The following is a 20,220-nucleotide window of genomic DNA, read 5'->3' on the forward strand; positions in this document are numbered from 1 at the left end:
AAAAACTAAATTTAACTACCAATAGAGCAAATTTATTTTACGTATAATCCGGGTTTGGACTGTAGCTACATATATTCCAATGCTTGATGGGACATCTGTGCGTACATACCCTCAATTTGAGACCTCAATCTTGAAAATCGGTCGGTTAGAAGAGCCAAACGAACTCGGAAAAGAGAAACAAAATTTAACTTCTATAAGAAATACATGGAGAGGAAATTTTTTTACGTATAAACCAAGTGGGGTTATAGATAAATATTTGCCGATGCTTGATGGAAAATCTGTGCGTGCATACCTTCAATTCGAGACCTCAATCATGAAAATCGGTCGGGTAGATGAGCCAAACGAACTCGGCAAAGAGAAACAAAATTTAACTCCCATAAGAAATACATGGGGAGCAAATTTCGTTTACGTAGAAATCGCGTGGAATTATAGATACATTTATGCCGATGCTTGATGGCAAATCTGTACGTGCATACCTTCAATTCGTGACCTCAATCATGAAAATCGGTCGGGTAGAAGAGCCAATCGAACTCGGCAAAGATGAACCAAATTTAACACCCATAAGAATAACATGGGGAGCAAATTTCTTTTACGTATAAGCCGAGTAGGATTATAGATAACTATATTCCGATGCTTGATGGCAAATCTGTGCGTGCACACCTTCAATTTGAGATCTCAATCATGAAAATCGGTCGGGTAGAAGAGCCAATCGAACTCGGCAAAGATAAACCAAATTTAACTCCCATAAGAATAACATGGGGAGCAAATTTCTTTTACGTATAAGCCGAGTAGGATTATAGATAAATATATGCCGATGCTTGATGGCAAATCTGAGCGTGCATACCTTCAATTTGAGACCTCGATCATGAAAATCGGTCGAGTAGAAGAGCCAAACGAACTCGGAAAAGAAAAACCAAATTTTTTTAATATATAAGATATCATATATATGTTGAACACCTGATATATCATATTTAAGAATAACACAACAACACAACCCAATTGTTATGTTGCTAGCCACGAAACAACAACAAAATGGTAATGTCTCAGACTTAGATGCGGAAAGGACGGATTCAATTCCCGGCACAACAATGGCCACAGCCCCAAAAACGTTACACAAAAACTTAATTTTCACGTTGACCCCTTGTAAAATTCCACTAGCGTGGAAAAAAATAGAACACTGAGAACCAACTCTTCAGGCGGTAGCAGTGACGGGACGCCGACGGCAACGTTATTTGGGTAGTGTACTTTGTGTAGGTTAACTGTTGCTTGCTGGGCAGATATAATGCAGTCGTGTTGGGTGCAAGTTCTTAAGCACTTCTTAGACAAAATAAAATAAGTTCTCTGGTTCAAAATCTTGGTCTGATTTTGGACAATTTCTGTTTAGCATGCACATTGGCAACAGTTGAAAGGGTGTTTTCGTAAATCAAAACTGCTTGAATGAGTTGTAACGTTGCGGTATTCCTTTGATATTAGAACCATAAGTCTCAATATTAAAAAAACATGACATTTTAAAAGTTTATTTTTTAACATTTAAAAAATAAACTGGGAAGCTTGGACACATTAAACTAGGTCCTCAAAATACCTTAAAAACCACTAATTTTAGCACGTTCTTTCCAAATTTTTCACGGACCCCCCGCCTTTGCTGGGGGGTGTTCCATACTCCCCAGGCCCCCCCCCAAATATATGTCTAGGACCGCCCTTGGCAGTGGTAGAACATTATGGCAATGGTAGATGTGTTATACTTATCATACCATAAATTTATGAACCAAATTTTATCAAACTGTATCCTCCCCCATTGCAAACGCAAAGCTTGAGTATAACTGCAATAAGCATTTTATACTTATACTAGGTGAAACCCGTTGAAGTCGACGGTTACTTTCAAGGCTTACACTAATTCATCTAACTGTTATAAATTGAGTAGAATTATACATATTTTGAGCATTTAGCTTGTTTAAAGATTAATAAGTGTAAAATAATGATATTAATTGCGTTAGTTACCAAATATGGTTGATCATTCATTGAATAACATATTTCCCATATTGCACGTCATTGGCGTTGTTAGTATGCTGTCTGGTATCTCTTCCTTTGGAAGAACCTTTAAATAGTATTCAAATTGTATTGGTGGATCTTTTGTAGTTAAACACTTCCGTGATTTCATCAGTGTAATGCAGATTAATCTATGATTTCATTTAAAAAAAAAACTGTTTGTTGGGAAGACACGAACTAACTTCAAAGGGAGGTACATCCGTTACAGTGTAAGTTTGATTTTTCCTTCGTCACGTCGCGTCAGTTCATATCGTACTTCTGTGCCAATGAAAAACCCTCTAGCACAGTTTTGAGAAATTGGTTGTGGGGTTACTATTAAAGCTGGAATTCCTTGACATGGGTGATGTTAGTTAGTTGTTTCAGTCTTATCAGTTACATAAAGTTGTCAATATAATCTATCGACGCAATGTTAGGTGTAGTGGAATATACTTGAAGTGAAGTTGGCTTTTATTCTTGAACTGTTAGGGGCCTCCTCATTTATATGGTCGTGCAGCTTCATTGGCAACAAATAATGCGAATGTACTATTTTTTGTACACAATCGATGATTTTTTCCAATGATTGAAAGCATGCATGACAATAATCTCATAAACCTATCTGTCTGAAATAATATGATAAAATATAGGGAAAAAGTGAAAAACTGTGAAAAAGGCAGACGCCAACCCGTAAAATAGATATAAGATAGTGCAATAACAAATAATTGTAAGAGTAATTGTGATAAAAGGATTTTCTACTGATTTCGTAATGGAACTTTATATTGCAATACATGACATGAAACAAAAGAAAATCAATTTTAAAATCTGAAAATAACATTGCAAATACTTCTTTTGGACTATTCAGTTGCAAAATGAACGTTGCAAAACATGACATGATAAAGAAGAAAATCATTTTTTTTATCAGAAAATAACATTGCAAATACTTATTTGGTAGAATTCAGTAACTCCCAATAAATGTGTGTTGTTTAATAGTATATTTCATTACTAGGACCGAAAGTGGCATTTTCCGGAGCGCGCTCAAGTTTTTGTGTGAGGCGAAGCCGAACACAGGAAAATCCAATTTCACATGCGAGGCGAAGCCGAGTATGTGAGAGCTATTTTCACGTACGAGGCGAAGCCGAGGACGGGAATAATGGAGCAAGAGCCGGAAAATAACTTTCGGTACGAGTTATGAACGATACTTTTCATCACGACGCAAAAATACACAAACACAGAATAACAGACCTCAGTAATATTACAACTAGTTTATTTCTAAATTATTTATTTTAAACATCAAAATAAAATCTTCTAAAAGGAAACCTTTGTATATATCTAACACCAGCGCGCGTAGTGAATAAATGGAGAACTAATTGAGAGCGACGAAAGTAAATTTAGAGCGAGGGAAAATCAGCTGATCGATTTTTCCTCGCCCTAAATTAGAGCTTGGGAAACGGCTACTTTCATTGATGTTAGCTGTTATCGAAAATAGTTACTTTCGTTACGGAGTGATGAAAAATACAATTTTAAAAGTAACAGCTGTTTTATTAAAAAGTATTATCCACATGACCAAAATGTAAACAAATCTGTGGAGGAATCTTTAGAAGCTTCTGGGGCAGAGCCCTAATCGAATTTACGTCGTTTTTCTTTTGATGACTCATCTACAGACGAAGACCTTTCTTTGGACGCCTCTACGAAGTTTCTACGCCCAGCCGTTCTCTCAAATTAGTGAAGACAAAGTTTCCAATTAAATATTTAGATTTCCCCATGTTAATCTTATGGGAGAAAATCCAACTTTGATGGAAGATCCTGCCCAATCTAATAAAGATATCAAAAAACTAAAAGCACTTTTCAAAACTACAAATCAGGGCCATTTTTTGACACTTTAATCACCAAATTCTGTCCAAAAATTAGGGAGGAGTTCTGTTTACAAAAATCGGCTTAGCGTATTATATATAGACTAGGTTAAACCCGTCGAAATCGACGGTTACTTTCAAGGCTTACGTTAATTCATCTAACTGCGATAAATTGGGTTAAATATACATATTTTAAGCATTTAGCATTGTTTAAAGAGTAATAAGTGTAAAGACAATAATGATTTTAATTGCGTTAGTTGCCAAATTTGGTTGATCATTCAATGAAAAAATATTTCCCATACCCGTACGTCATCGAACTCATCGAAGTTATTATTAGTGTGTTATATAATATCTCTTTCTTTGGATGAACCTTTAAATAGTATTAAAATCGTATTGGTGGGTCTTTTGTAGTTAAACACTTCTGTGATTTCATCAGTGTAATATGATTTTATTTGAAAAGAAAATATTTTTTGTGAAGACATATTCTAACTTCAAAGGGAGGTATATCCGTTACAGTGTAAGTTTGATTTTTCCTTCGTCACGTCGCGTCAGTTCATATCGTACTTCTGTGCCATTGAATGAACCCTCTAGCATAGTTTTGAGAAATTGATTGTGGGGTTACTATTAAAGCTGGAATTCCTTGACATGGGGGATGTCAGTTAGTTGTCTCAGACTTATCAATAACATAAAGTTGTCAAAATAATCTCTCTACGGAATGTTAGGTGTAGTGGAATACTTGAAGCGAAGTTGGCTTTTATTCTTGAACTGTTAGGGGCCTCCTCATTTATATGGTCTTGGCGGCTTCATTGGCAACAAATAAGGCAAATGACATAGCAATGGGACATTTCCAAAAAGCAAATATACTGTAAATTGGCTGTTACGTATATATTGACATTTGCATATTGGTAATCAACGTATCTTATAAAGGATTATGTGATCTAGTTTAAAAAGAATATGACCGTTCTGTCATGATAGTAGCTGCTTAAATGGTATTTTCTCTTTGTATCATATTTTACAGCCAAAATGTTGTGTTATTTTTAATAATGTTACCAACCTGACCCCAAAACCCCGCCAAAGTCCGTAATATAGACAGGTGCAAATAATTTGTCAAGATGGGTACCATTTTAGGCAAGGTTTCTATGTTTGGATTTTATTAGACACGATAAGAGCAGATATTTCTACATAAATATTTGATATGTGTAGAATAATATGATAAAATGTAGGCAAAAGTGGTGAAAGAGGCAGACACCAACCCGTACAATAGATATAAGATAGTTCAATAAGAAATGATTTAAGAATTGCTGTGATAAAAGGATTTTCCACTGATTTCGTAATGGAACGTTATATTGCAAAACATGACATGATAAAGAAGAAAATCTATTTTAAAATAAGAAAATAACATTGCAAATACTTATTTGGTAGAATTCAGTAACTCCCAATAAATGTGTGTTGTTTGAAATACAATTTAAAAATGAGCAGCTGTTTCATTAAAAAGTATTATTCACATGGCCAAAATGTAAACAACTCTGTGGAGGGATCTTTAAAGGCTTCTGGGGCAGAGTCCTAAGGGATCTTGCTTAGTTTTTCTTTTGATAACTCATCTACAGACCAAGACCTTTCTTTGGACACATCTACCAAGTTTCTACGCCCAGCCGTTCTCTCAAATTAGTGGGGACAAAGTTTCCAGTTAAATATTTAGATTCCCCCATGTTAACCTTATGGGAGAAACTCCAACTTTGATGGCCTGTGGGACAAAGCCCGAGGATTTTTATTACAGGAATTGTTAAAAAGGGGGCGTCTACACAATAAATACTTTATTTTGACACGTCGTTTGTAAAAATCGGTCTATTATTAACGGAGGAGTAGTGTTTTGTAGAAATCGCCTTCACGTATTATATATAAGGATGCCAACCCCGTACGAAGAACGGGTACTCTGCTAGTTTTAAATAAATTGAGACCATTTTAATAATGCATTTTGCCTTAGATAAGGCATGAAAAAGTCTATTATACGCGTTTCTACACGTAATATAGAAAGCGCAAAGGAGGTTTCGAAAGGTAACCCTCTAACATCAATTAGCGACTTAGTAGGATAATATATACAATCTCAAACATTCTTCCGACTGCGAGTACCTTCTCTTCAATTGCAAATGACCTGCTTGAAAAATAGTTTTAGTAAACTGAACCATTACTGAAGTGTATCAAAATATATATTTGTGATACGATACGCTGGATGGGTTATAAATTTAAATAATACTCAACCTAAAATATTATCCATCAATTTGTTTCCGTAATCATATCAGTTAATACATACTAGACTTCGACATCCTGGCGGAGTTTGTCAGAACTGTGAGGTTGTAGTTCTACAAAATCTCCGCCAGGTGCACTCACGTCGCGCTCGCTCTTGCTCTGAATTTGGATTTTCTTGTCCACGTTCGTTTGGTCCTTCTGCCATACCGATTTTCATAATATTGGTCTTAAATTAAAGATATGTACGCACAGATTTTCTATCGAGCAGTGATGATTTCATTTATCTACATTGTTCTATAGCCAGCACAAAACCAACCATATATTATAGTTTTATGTTGTTATTAACCAGCTGTCTCCTTAAATGATAGTGTTAATTCAAACGTATTCATCTGTTCAAATGTAGACAAATATTTTCTCTACAAGGATATAATGGGAACTTAAAAGACCACTGGGGCGGAGCCCTGGGAAGATTCCCAAAATGTCAATTCTCACAAATCTTCCCGGGGGTTTATAGAACAACTTCCCTTAGTTTCATGGTTTCATCACGTCGGACGGCTGGGTGTGTAACGCATAAAGGACAAACAAAATATGACAAACATACATTGTATTTAATAATCCTATCATTTAGCTACAAAAAACATTAAGCAAAAAAGTAGTGGGAGAACTTCCCCTCAGACCACCTAAATCATAAAAACTAAAAACTGTTCCGTATAACAATAATCTTGAAAAGGTAAATGTGTATTGCAATGGATTCATTTTACCTTGGAAACCAGTTTTGGGCCCTTAAACTGCACAATTGGCGCCTGGATCTTCCTCGTAAAACACTACACTTATGCTTAACGCACTTAATTCACTTATATACTTATATGCTTAAGGGTAAAAGGGTCTGTAACACCGCTTTTTAGACGACTTACTTTGACAGATTATTACGATTGATGTGTCGATTCAAAGCTTAACCTGCGAATAGTAACTAAAAAGAACAATTACCTTTATGGCTTCACCCCCTCCCCTCCACCCAAGCGTTTGGTTTTTTGAGTTTGCGTTCAAAGATACAGTAAATGCTGGTCAACTTTTTTCATAACGGTTTAAACACAAACATTATGTTGTCATTATGTTGACAAGAGACATAACAGTTGAATATGGATTTTAAATCGACTATTTACGGCAAAGCTTACATAAATAAGCGTACATAAATAGTAAAAAATGTAAAGTATTGTAAATTATTAGTTTTATTCGCCTAACTGTCCCAACCAAATACAATCTTTGAAAAGTAAAATGGTATTGCGGGCGGTTTTGTACCCCTTTAAATTATAATGTACAATCTACAATTTTCCACAGAGGTTCCCTCGTAATATAATAGTATATTTCGTACCTAGGGCCGAAAATGAGGTTTTTGCCGGCTCGAGATAGTTTTTAAGTTCGAGACGAAATCGAGAACTTATAACAATCGAGAGCTGCGAAACCATTTCGGTCCGTGGTACGAACGCTAATTTTCACCACGCTATACCCTATTACCACTATTCACCACAATAATAATGCACACTGATAGTCAACACAACTACCAACTTGAAGGTTATGTGAAGAAATTTGAGGAATCAGCAAAAATAATAATAAATAGTTGCTAGGCAGCGGTGACAATAAACAATTCTATTACAAATGCTATGGGTACTGACTGTGTATTTAATATGCATTCAAGTTTTAAGAAAGTAAGCGGGCAGCTGATTTTGTGGCCCTAGTGATGTAATAACCTGCTCGGTCCCCAAATGATGTTGACAGCTGGCATGGCCAGCCAAAATTTAATTTCAGCCATCAATTAACGTATGTCAATTGTCAATCAGCTAAAATCAAAGTGTCCTGAAAAAAGTAACATGAACTCAGCTGTAATAATTTACAGTACAGAAAATGTAGATTGTCAATACTTTCAGACTTGACCTTGCAGGCAGCGGTTCTCCTCTGATTTAGACAGCGTTGGAGTTGGAGCTGTTGTCTGCCTAGTTCTATCGTCTGCCGCTCAGGCGCACTGCATGCAAGATAAGATGCAAATGGCGATATTATCTTCTGCTACTGTAGTGGTAGTAACTCACTGAAGTTAGTTGAGGTTATGTTATTGTTATTGTTTATGTTGGTGAGGAATTGCCGATTTTTCCCATACAAAAAGATTACCTAATACTGAAAAAGTATCAGTGAAATAAAATAATCAAATCTATTCACTTATTTGCGTTTTTGGCAAATCATAGATAAGTAATTTCTAGAACCAATTTAGTTAAACTTAGGCCTTGCTAACTTGGTATTAACAAAACAATTAATTTTCTATAAATAAAATATTTATTATATACAGTGGAACCTCTTTAATCCGAACGTCCACTAATCCGAACGCCTCATTGCTGTACTCTATATACAGTACAGTAGTTCTTTATTGGATACTGTATTTATTGGTATACATACCGTAGTTGTTTCTATTGTAATGTACAGTAATGTTTATTCCCTGTTTACAATTTTATTAAATAAACAATTTATTTTACTTTATAAAGCATTTTTCACTTTTCCCTAGTAATTTTTATGTAAATACAACAATATGTTCTGTAATCCGAACTATTCAATAGTCCGAACTACCCCCGGTCCCAATTAGTTCGGATTAAAGAGATTCTACTGTATTATTATTATATCTTTGTTACATAAAATATTGGGTACAGTTTCTTAACTTTACTGGGCTAGGCTAATATGGATTGAAACTATCAATTTGATTAGTATACCTTAAATCGATTTTTTCATTGTCAGTAAGTTTGGTTAGTTAGGTTAGATTATGTCAGTTTCATTTTAAAATTGATATAGGTAGTTAAAAATATTTATTACTTAGAGATATTCTCAATCGATATTAAGTTACCGTAGCCCAGTTAAGAAACTGTACCCATAATATTAAATAGCCTATACTGTATATTTATAGTTAAGTTTAGGGGGTTTTATTTAACTTACACGTTGTTTTCTTATTGATTTTAATAGGTACATGGATGTATTTAATTGAAATATGTTAAGTTAAAAGAAAATCAGGAAAAATAATTAAACTTACGCCAAGTTATTTAATTAAGTTAGGTAGCCAAGTGAAACTGAAGTGTTTTACTAACTAAGTTAGTCTGTCCTATACAAACGCAAGCTTTAGCTTGAAATTTGATTGTGGATGGATGACGAATGGATAGGCCGCAACATTTTTTAACAACTGTGATATACACATAGAACACAGTACATAAGTTTAAATATGAATCCGATAGTGATGAATTTAATTTTTAATTTAGAAAACTTACTTAATTTAAGGTAAATTCTTTTACCTAACCCGCCATGTTAAACTTCCCTATCCCAAGCGTGATGTATACAGCTTCTTTACTTCTCGAGTGATGTAAAGTTGAAAAAACTCACTCGGTGAGGTAATGAAACCCATTTAAATAACATTGAGTGTTTTACTTAAAACATATACCTCTATGGAGCCAACGACGATCAACGCTAGAAATCAGCTGTGCGCTTGAATTTTATTGTTATGCTTTGAAGAATTTTCCTAACCTAGCTTTTGTTTGTAAATTAACGTTACTGTTAGAAGATGAGTGAAATGAATAATGAAAAATATTTCTCGTAACCTCCTGTATATTGTCGGGTCAGGTAAAATCTTTAAGAGCGTGATGTAAAAACGCTCTTACTACACTTAATGTAAATAGCTATTACAAACAGGGTATGTAACATAGGGTTTTAAGTTAAGGTAACTTAGTTGTGTCTCTGAGACGTTAGTTATATTAGGACCAACTTAATGACTTAATGATAAGGATAAATAAATATTGTTTAGTATCAATCAACACAACTACCTAAAAAATATCATACAACATAACAATTAAAAAATATTCTACCGGTATTACAATTAAACTGTTCTAAAACAACATAACCAACCAAACTTGCTGTAACGTTTTAAAAATCCATTTTATGACCTTTTCCTTTTTATGAGCTTATCCTATTTCCCATATGCCTTTTCTGTTATCAAACAAAATTTTGAAATGGTGATTAAGCATACTGCAAATTTGGTTAGTTATGTTAGGTTAGTTTAGAACAGTTTCATCTCAATAAAATATTTTTTAATTTGTAATTTAAATGTGTTTGAAGATATTAAAACTAAAGGAATACGGATCGTGAAGTAAAACAAAAGTATCGATATATCGAAAAGAAATCATTGATAATAATTAATGTTCCCTTTAACAGGAAAGTACCGAAATGCATAACTAAGTTAGGTCTGCACCTATTGAGGTTTGATTAATTCTGTGAAAGGTTTACACAAAAGATACAATAACTTACCTAAGTTACTTACGGAAAAGTATTGTTTAGTACCGGTAATCCTTTACCATGTTAGTAACTTAACCACTAGAGTCTGCAGTTGGCGGTAGCCAATCACAAGACGAGGCTAGTGCGACGTTGCCATATCGCCCGTTGACGACACTAATTAAAATACTAAACGATATTTTCAAATCAGCTGGCATTATTGGGTCAACTGGAGGTCGGGTCAAAAAGAGACACTTTAGGCCCTAGTGATGAAGTATATTATTAGACACTAATTAGAGAACTTTATGAATGGCTCATTCAACTGTGTTCAAATTGGCGACCATATAGATCGATGGGATATCTCACTTCAGTATATACAAATAAATCATATTATTCAAAATATTTACAAACAACTGCTAACCATCACAAGAAATAAAATGACTTAAATTTTTCGGGATTGAGAACGTCATCTGATGCACAGGTTTTTAGTACAGCAGAACCCTGCATTACAGCCCAAAAACAATTTTCTTGTTTATTGTAAACATTGATGATACAAATAAACTAAAAGAAGATGACTTTCATTTGCAATTTGTTTAAATCTTACTTAGCCGACTAACTTAACTTACACATTTTTATCTCAATAATTGTCGAATTGAAAAATAAATACCTAAATAAAGGTATTTTTTACAGTTCCTCTAATTAAGTTACATTGATGAACTAAGTTAAATTTAAAACAATTACAGTAAAACGAGACATTTAATACATAAAATTGCTTTTGAGCTGCCCTCTGCATTTTTGCTTCAACGAGGTAGGCCTACCTATAATTTACACAACTGCCATTTGACTTGCCACTCAGTAAATGGTTTTTTTTTTAATTTGACAAATGTGTGCAAGACTATGGTGTCACAAATTGTTTGTAATATTTGGCAAAAAGGTGCGCAAGACTGAGGCACGACAAATTGATTGTAACAATTGTCAAAAAGGTGCACAAAACTGAGGCGCGACAAATTGATTGTAACAATTGTCAATTAGAGGTGTCAGAAAGAAGTGTCCCAAAAATAGAATGAAAAAGTTTAAAGTAAGTTAACTTGAAATACCCTAGCCTCACTTAAATCTTTCCGTAATAAATCCACACATAGGCTTGCTCAGAAGATGTTAAAACACTCACCTACATAGACACCAGCACACTGTAATGCCCAACCGGTAAGTTACTGAGTTACACTCTAACTAAGTTAAGTCTGCACAAAATTAACAGCCCCTACCAGAACCTACCAAGGTTCCAACATTCATAAGCACTAATAGAGGGACTGATTTGAAAACCCCATATTTTTGAAGGAAGAAATTCTAAACTAAACCATAGCCTAAAATTTTAACCTTTAAAAATTACAGCCTTGCCTTATACTTTGGCCTCTTAAAAGAAGAACATCTTAACATGGATCATAAACAATACCCTAATCGGAAGAAAAATATTAAGAATAAAAAAAACTCCGGCTAAGTAAATAAATAACTCTTGTCTATATTAACCTCAACTCAAAAAGTAAACAAACGGAAACGACTGGAGGAGCAATGAGCTGAGCAGACAGCCAGCCACTAGCCAGACACAGCGGAGCGCGGCAACAAGCGGCAGACAATTGTACTAACTAACTTGTCTGTCATCCAGTGAGAAAAAAAAAACAGAGGAGAACCGCTGCATGCAAGGTCAAGTTACTTACAGCCTTAAGAAGGCTTCAAAAATTCTATGTAGCGCGATTTTTCACGATACGTAGTTAAGAAAGGTATACGATGGGGTATTATCCATCCAGTGATTATATTAGTGTTGTTTTATGGATATATACAATCTCAAACATGCTTCCGACTGCGAGTACCTTCTCTTTAATTGCCAATGAACTACTTATAAATAGTTTTAGTAAACTAAACCTTACTGAAGAGTATTGAAACATATATTTATGATACTATATGCTGAATCGGTTATAAATTTAAATCATATTTAACCTAAATTTATCAATCATTCTGTTCACGAAATCATATCAGTTAATAGATAGTAGACTTCGACATCTGGCGGAGTTTGTCAGAACTGTGAGGTTGTAGTTCTACAACGCGCCGCCAGGCACACTCTCGTCGCGGCCATCGAGCTGCTCTTGCACTGTCTTGCACTTTGCACTTTGCACTTGCACTTACTTGCACTGACCATTCACCATTGACCAAGGCCGCCCAAGAAAAAAAGCCGCAGCTCGAGCTCAACAATAAGTGGAGCTATGGATCCTGCAGAATATGGCCCTTTTTTTCTAGTGGGCTTTGCTCTGACGACAAGCTTTGTTTTACACAGTACTGTTTTTGTCAATTTGCCAGTGATACGAATACATCTGATTTCATCTTTAACTAAGAAATGTCTCGAAAGTTTGTATTGTAAATGTAGTCAGAAATTATAATACTGAATAATATTAAGGTAGTAAATTAACTATAATAGTTTTGGCTGTCCGTAAATATAGGCAAGTTCTATAACCAGTCGGGGAATTTGGTATTCTAAAATATTCAGTTACAATTTGGAAACATGATATATAGTGTTTTTAACACAACCCAGAGTAGGCCTAACTCTTTGGGCACAAAACAAGTCCATAAGTTGGCAGCCCTGTTTCCTTTATTTCAATACGATACGATCAGCTGATGTGCTTATTGCATGTTCTTGTCTACTTGGATTGGCTTGGCTGAGAATTTATAGTGAATAAGACTCAACTGGTTCCTCTTTCAAACACAATCCATGTTCAAAATTATTGGTGAATGCAGATCTGTAGAAAAGGTTAACTACATTAGTAGGTAGACATCCTAGATATGAAACAGCTGCAGCCAATTTTTCACTGAAATCTAACATAGTTGACTGAGCTCCCTGAGTGTGTTTACATCATAATTATTTTATTCTTCTTCTTAGTTTTCAATTCCTGGGTATTTTGATAATTGGTGTGACATAAAATATGCATTAGTCGTTTGGCTTTCATAACAATTCAGAGTATGCAACAGAAGCCTTGGCAGCTGTACATTTTCTGTCTGAAGCTAATTTAACAGGGTAGGCTACATCTATACAACTTCATCATCCACATGGAAATGTGATGTCCAATTCTCTCCATAGTCAAGTTGGACTTCACATTTCATAAATCCAACACTAAGGTACTTGAATTACTTTTATAGCTACTATATTGGCAACGTATACTGACTGACACTGGTGACTGTGTTAGTCCTAGGTACGTTGTGCAGTAGAGACACCTCGCCAAACACTGCTCCAGGGCCCAGTTGGCCCGTCACCTCGGTCACTACGTTGCCGAACACCGGGTCCACCCTGGCAGTTGTCACCTCCAGTTCCCCACGCAGGACGAACCCCAGAAACGTGGCGTCGTGGTCCTGCCTCACAATCACTCGGCTGCCACCGTAGTACTCAAAATACGTCGATGCAACCAACTCCCTGCGGACATTCTGGAAAAAGGTTAAGATTAAGAAGACTCAAACTTCGCTAGTGTCGTGCTATGGGCCTAAGAGATAATTAATTGCACCCCAACAAACCTAAAACCTCTTGCGCCTCTGGGCCCAGGCTGACCGTGCCCGTTTCAAGCAGCCTTGTTAGTTAAGGTTTACTCATTGTGTTCTATTTCTAATTTAAGAATATTAAACACACATCTTGTTTCAACGAACTCTATTTCCAAACTAAACCAATGTTTACAAAAACATGTTTACAAAAATCATCTGTCAACAAAAGATATTTAAACACAAATAAATCATATGACTAAAAGAACAGACTTAATACAACATCCCGCCTCAAGATGTCTACATCTTCATGAAGCTCGGTACCGCCTCGGTATCTTGATGGACCTTCCGTAACGGGTAACTGTGCTAGCGTCTGGACGATCACGTGAGTTAGATGGACAATTAAGGACCGTAGATGAACAGTTTGAAAGAATACAATCTTCTCCGTAGTATGGTGCAGGAACTAAGAACTTCCGGTTTCGTTGAATGGTTCTCTTGTCAGTGTCCACAAGGTAGGAACGTGGTTCGTTCAATTTCCTGACTACTTTACCATGTCTACGTAGATCTGTGATCCATACCATGCTTCCAACTTCTAATTCACTTAAACCACTCGCTCCATGTCGTTTATCAAATTGCATCTTATACTTCGACTGGTACTTATTCTCCCTCTCAAAAAAGTCTTTATTTTCCACAGGATTTCCAACCAAAGTAGATGGAAGATTGTCTCTTATTTTCCCTCCAAACATAAGTTCTGGAATCAATGGTTCACTGTGATTAGTTGAGTTCTGAATACACACTGGACACGATTTTATTTTTCTTTCTATTTCTTGAGAAATTCCAGGCCACCACATGGTTCCCAAAGCACTTTTCCTGGTTTTTGTGATTCCCAAGTGTCCACTGTGAAGCCTCTCGAGCATCTCCGCTCGTAGTTCCTGAGGTATTACCATCCGAGTTCCTCGAAGCAATAACCCATCAATACAACTTAACTCTTCTTTCACGTTAAAGTACTCTTGAATCTCATTAGGTAAACTTGATTTTACAGGCCATTCGTCTAGAATTTTTAACTTGAGTTGTGCACATATTGGATCCCTCATTTGTGAGTGAAGTACTTTTGTCACATTTTCGTCTGTAGTGTTTATACTAATCATACTGATTTCATGGACGAAGGCAATTCACCATCTTCATTAGCCGGAATAGGACTTCTCGATAGCAGATCTGCTACGGCAAGGTCTTTTCTTGGGGTCCAGGTCATGCGATAATCGTATCTCATCATACGCATTCGGAATCGCTGTAGCCTCGGTGAGAGCTCATCCAAATTTTGTCTTTTGAAAATTGAGACAAGCGGTTTGTGGTCGCTCTCAATTGTGTACATTTTACCCATCAGGAAACATTTTAAACGGTCACTTGCCCATGTGAACGCAAGCGCTTCTCTCTCAATGTTACTGTAGTTTTCTTCAGCAGGCGTTAGAGTCCGAGATATATATGCCACAGGTTTCTTTTTTTCTCCTTCAACTTGTAGTAAAACCGCTCCAAGACCTTTTTTTTAAGCATCACAAGAAAGAATCGAGGGCTTTTCCGGATCATAAACAGTTAAACATGGCTCTGATGATAAAATCTGTTTTACTGTGACAAAAGCTTTTTCCTGAGTTGGTCCCCAAAAGAAATCGTTTTTAGTCTTTAACAAGCTCGTAATTGGCTCTAAAATCTCACTGCAGTTCGGAATAAATTTAGCCAGAAAAGTGATCATGCCCATGAATCTCTGGACTTCATTAGCACTACTTGGGGCTGGTAAGTCCACAACTGCTTGTACCTTGCTTGGATCAGGCTTGATTCCTTCCTTAGACAGCACAAACCCCAAAAATGTCACAGTCTTCTTGCAGAACTCAGACTTCTGCTTATTCAAAGTGATTCCAATAGCTTGGTCCAATTTACTAACTAGCTTGGTCCAATAGCTTGGAGTCCTTAGGTTTGCTGCTACAGGGAAGATATTGAGATGTGTTTTTTTATTGCAATGTAGATAGCTTAGTATTAAAAAAAACAAAATTTCCAAATGTTGTTTAAATATTTCTATAAACAAGCAAACTTCAAAAGTTTATTTATTCTCCATAGGAATAACATGGGAATTTAAATTTACAATTTTTTAAATTATCCCCGTAACCGTTGGGCATACAATAACGTTTCAATATACAATTAAATTATTTATTTGTTTAAGCTCTGCAAAATGCCAATCACAGCTCTGGAACAGAGAACTTTAAAAAACATGCATCGTACATTTGACTCTGTTCTTCCGATAAGTGCAACCACTTTTACACCCTTTTGCACACTTACATGAGATATTGTTAAGAAGATCTGGTGGTGCAGCTTCAACATTTTTTGGGATTTGGAAGTATCCCATGCTTAGATGACTTCCAGCCCCAATCAGTAAGCAATTTCAGCCACCAAATGCACGTAGAAACAGGATATTGCTTTTAAAGGTCGAATAATATTTTAATTTCACTTGGGAATAAAACGTATTGCTGGACTTCCCTTTCCCCGGGTTTCAAGGGGTGAAGAGGCATATAGGTATATAGTGGCTGATTCGGGAACAAATTCAGTTAAGAGCACACGGAGGTCAATATGGTCAATATCTTCCCCCACGATTATAACACGTTCTGACTGCTGAACTAGTTAGATGGCTTGCATGACGATAGTAGTATCTGCATCCTCGGCAGCTTGCTTGACAGTTTTCTTGCTTCAATCTTTGAGTATTCATGGTTATGAGATTGTGTTTATTTCCTTCATTTGTAAGAAAGTGTTCTTATGGCAAGGTGAGGAACATTGTTTCATCAAACTTGACACTGGCTGCAATGTATTTACCCTTCGGCGGAACCCTATGAAGAAACCAATGAAGACTCAATTCAACCACGTGGAAGGTAAAGCCTACTAATTGGGGCCTGGATTGGGGCTATCTAAGCATGAGATACTTCCAAAACCAACAAATGTTGAAGCTGCATTACCAGATCCTCTTAACACTATCTTATGTAAGTGTGCAAAAGGTTGTAAAAGTGGTTGCACTTGAAGGAAGTACAGAGTCAAATATACAACACTCTAAAGGCGTTTCTTGCACCAACCCACCAGGGGAAGAAAAACCAAAAATAAGCTATGAGCACGCACAGAGGAGGAGGAAGTTAGATCTGCAATTCATGATTCACGACAAAAGAGACAACAAAAATTGATCAGTTTTTTTGTAATTCGTATTAATTACTTTGTAAATAATAATGTACTTGGAATCCATTTTTCAGAAGTAATATAAATGTTAAATATCCAATGTTCAATGATCCGATTTTGATGAAATTTGGTACAAACGTGTAAACCTATATTTATTCTAATGAGTTCACGACTCATCATAATCGTACTATGGGAGCGGGGGCTTATGGGGGGTAAAATTTGATTTTCCCATTTTCGAACCCAAAATCACAAAATTTCATAATTTCTCTCCCAACTATTTTGTACAGCTTAAACAAATAAACCATTTATTAGTATATTGAAGCGTTGTTGTATGCCCAACGGTTACAGGGATAAATAAAAAAAACTTAAAATTTAATTTCCCATGTTATTCTTATGGAGAATAAATAAACTGTTGGAGTTTGCATGTTTATGGATGTATTTAAACCAAATTTGAAAACTTTGTTTATTTAATAGTAAGCTATCGACATTGAAATGAAAAACACATGAGTGAAAATTTAAAAACGTACGTTTTTATGTCCCTGGCCTTTTACTTCGTAGATACTGGATTTGTAGTTTATTATTATGTGTTTTAATATTTTTTGGGACGGGGGCAACATGTTACACACATTTATTTGGTTTTAAATAGGTTCTAGGTATTTTTTTCGTATTTTTAAAGTCTCGAAATTCACGACCATGACGTGTCCCTAGGGTACATTTTACAACTTTCACGCTGTTTTTAGACTAATTATTCATGCCGAAATATATAAAGCCATATTTTTATGTCATCAATGGTTATTAAACTTACAAAAAAGGAGCATATTATAATTTTATTGTCATTGCAGACTGACTACCATGACAAAATAAGTCTGTCCCTCGATTTGGCGTCACGACCATTTGGGAAAAATTTTCAACTTTGGAGCACGACAGTGGCAAGCCTGGCGTCGATGGAGTCAGTTGGTTTTAGAGACTAGTTCGTGGTGTACGTCAGGATTGTAGTGCCGGTCGTTTTGAGTTGAAAGGAGGAATTACAAGATTAATAAAGGAAAGATTGTGTTTTTTGTAATTTTGGTGTGTCCATGACCGTACGTAGCCATTCGATGAAGTAGACATGGTGTTAATTTTTGTTTATAAGATATTTCAATTGCTAGATTAACCTAGAAGTCCACTTTGTATCCTCGAACATGAGGTGCAGGGCTACCGCCAGAACAGAGCCAAATAACACGTAATTTCACGACCAAAGTTTCACGACCATCGCGGTTTTTTTCACGACCAATCCAGCCTTATGGATTATAGTGTGTTTGGTCGTGACAATAACTTTAGTATAATTGTAAATTGAACAGTTTAGTTCAATTGAAACACATAGTTTTATTATAACTAACAGTATAATTGAAGGATTGTTTGGAAAGATTTAGATTATTCCAGACAATTCACGACCGTACCGCTTGTCCCTGACCATCACGTTTATGATTTCTATCATAAAAATTTCAAAAATTAAAATATCGTCATATTTAAATGTTTTATACACAAAAGAAGCACACCTCTATACAAACATAACGATTTTTCGGGTCTCAGGTAAGTTTTTTCGGAGTAATACAAACTTAAAAAGATTTTATTGGCTTTTTTCTATTTTTTGAGTTTGTTTTATTTTTTTCTAGAAAGACCAAATATACCAAAAGCTCAGTGACCTTTTTATTGTATAATGGTCATAAAAGTAAACTAGTTTATAGCAAAACATAGTTATAAAAATAATATTAACTATTTTAAATATTCATTTAAACGTCCGTTATGGTCGTGACAGGATTTTGTGTTTTTCTACTAAAGATGCTCTTTAAAAAGAAAACTACCAAAGATATTGCGTTACCATGGACATTTTATGAAACTTCAAATGTTAATGAAATAAAAAAAATAATAAAAGCTTTGAAAAAAGTGGGAAAAAATTTGCAAAGTGCTTTTTCTGAAAACGTACGTTTTTAAATTTTCACTCACATCTCAATACCTTCCCTGTAGCAGTAAACCTAAGTAGTCACTAAAATTAATGTTAATTAAACAAGAAAAAATCTGACAATTTTTAGGGAATATTTTAGTATAAATCCAGCCAGGTAAATGGAAAATCACTTAGTCTGCAGGTTTGCTGCGGCGAGGGTATTTGTTATTCGTATTAATTACTTTGTAAATAATAATGTACTTGGAATCCATTTTCTAGAAGAAATATAAATTTTAAATATGCAATTTTCAATAATTTCCTAATATAATAACTTTATTTAAATTACTGTAAATAGCTTAATATTGGTTCGATATTCATCACCATATACTCAATGGATGCAGAATTTTATGCTCTACAATTCCTTTATTATGTGTTTTTCTGTAGGCTGGACGGTTTTTTAACGTTTTAGTAAAAACTAAAAAAATAACCCTAAATTTCAAGGTTTTTGTGGTCCCAGGGCAGAAGCTCACCTGGAAAAATGGGACAAACATCAAATCCTTTTACTTCTATATAAAACAAAAGGATTAAAACTATTTCCAGCTTTCCGAGAATTATTTCTGTTCAAAAACCTATTTTTACTGGCCTATTGACATAAGTCTCAAAGGTTTTTTTTGGAAACTATTCTGTCACATTCAATACCGACAGGTGTATTAACCTATCTATTTATTTCGAATGGAGAGCAGTGGTGACTGGTAGAGAGGTAAACATACGTTGCCAGCCAACACCCTAGAGTGATACATTGTTAGTAGACTTTCTTGGGAAGCAGGTGAGTAGACTGAAGACTAGTTGAGATTGTTTAACACATGTTCTATAGCTGATACATGCTCGTAGAAGCAGAGCAGTGTAGGTGGAAGGGAAGTGTTTAGGAGGGCTAGGAGGCTGAACTGTGGACAAGGGGATATTTGGATGTCTTCATGTTTAAATTACTGCAGGCCAGAAACAGTGGCGGTTCTAGGACCTTGTCAAGGAAGGGGCTGCCGGGGTATTCCACATCCCTAAAAAGGAGGGGGGTTCTTCCCCAAACATTTTGTATTTTTAAGGCTGTTTGGTGACTTTATAAGTAATTTCTTAGATCTAAAATTGTGTCTAAAAAGTCTGTTAGGT

General features: G+C 35.5%; 1 protein-coding gene across 1 annotated transcript in view; it reads right to left on the reverse strand.

Moving 5' to 3' along the window:
- The window catches only part of LOC128991075 (uncharacterized), a 36,768-nt gene that overhangs the window by 12,310 nt on the left and 4,238 nt on the right, over window positions 1–20,220 (reverse strand). Inside the window, exon 4 of the mRNA XM_054413801.1 lies at window positions 13,622–13,877. Within this exon, the coding sequence (XP_054269776.1) occupies window positions 13,622–13,877 (256 nt within the window). The remainder of the gene's footprint in view (window positions 1–13,621; window positions 13,878–20,220) is intronic.

Source organism: Macrosteles quadrilineatus, unplaced genomic scaffold (assembly GCF_028750875.1).
Source record: "Macrosteles quadrilineatus isolate MER2022 unplaced genomic scaffold, UCM_ALF_1.0 Scaffold_3__2_contigs__length_128488019, whole genome shotgun sequence".
Classification (NCBI taxonomy): Eukaryota; Metazoa; Arthropoda; class Insecta; order Hemiptera; family Cicadellidae; genus Macrosteles; species Macrosteles quadrilineatus.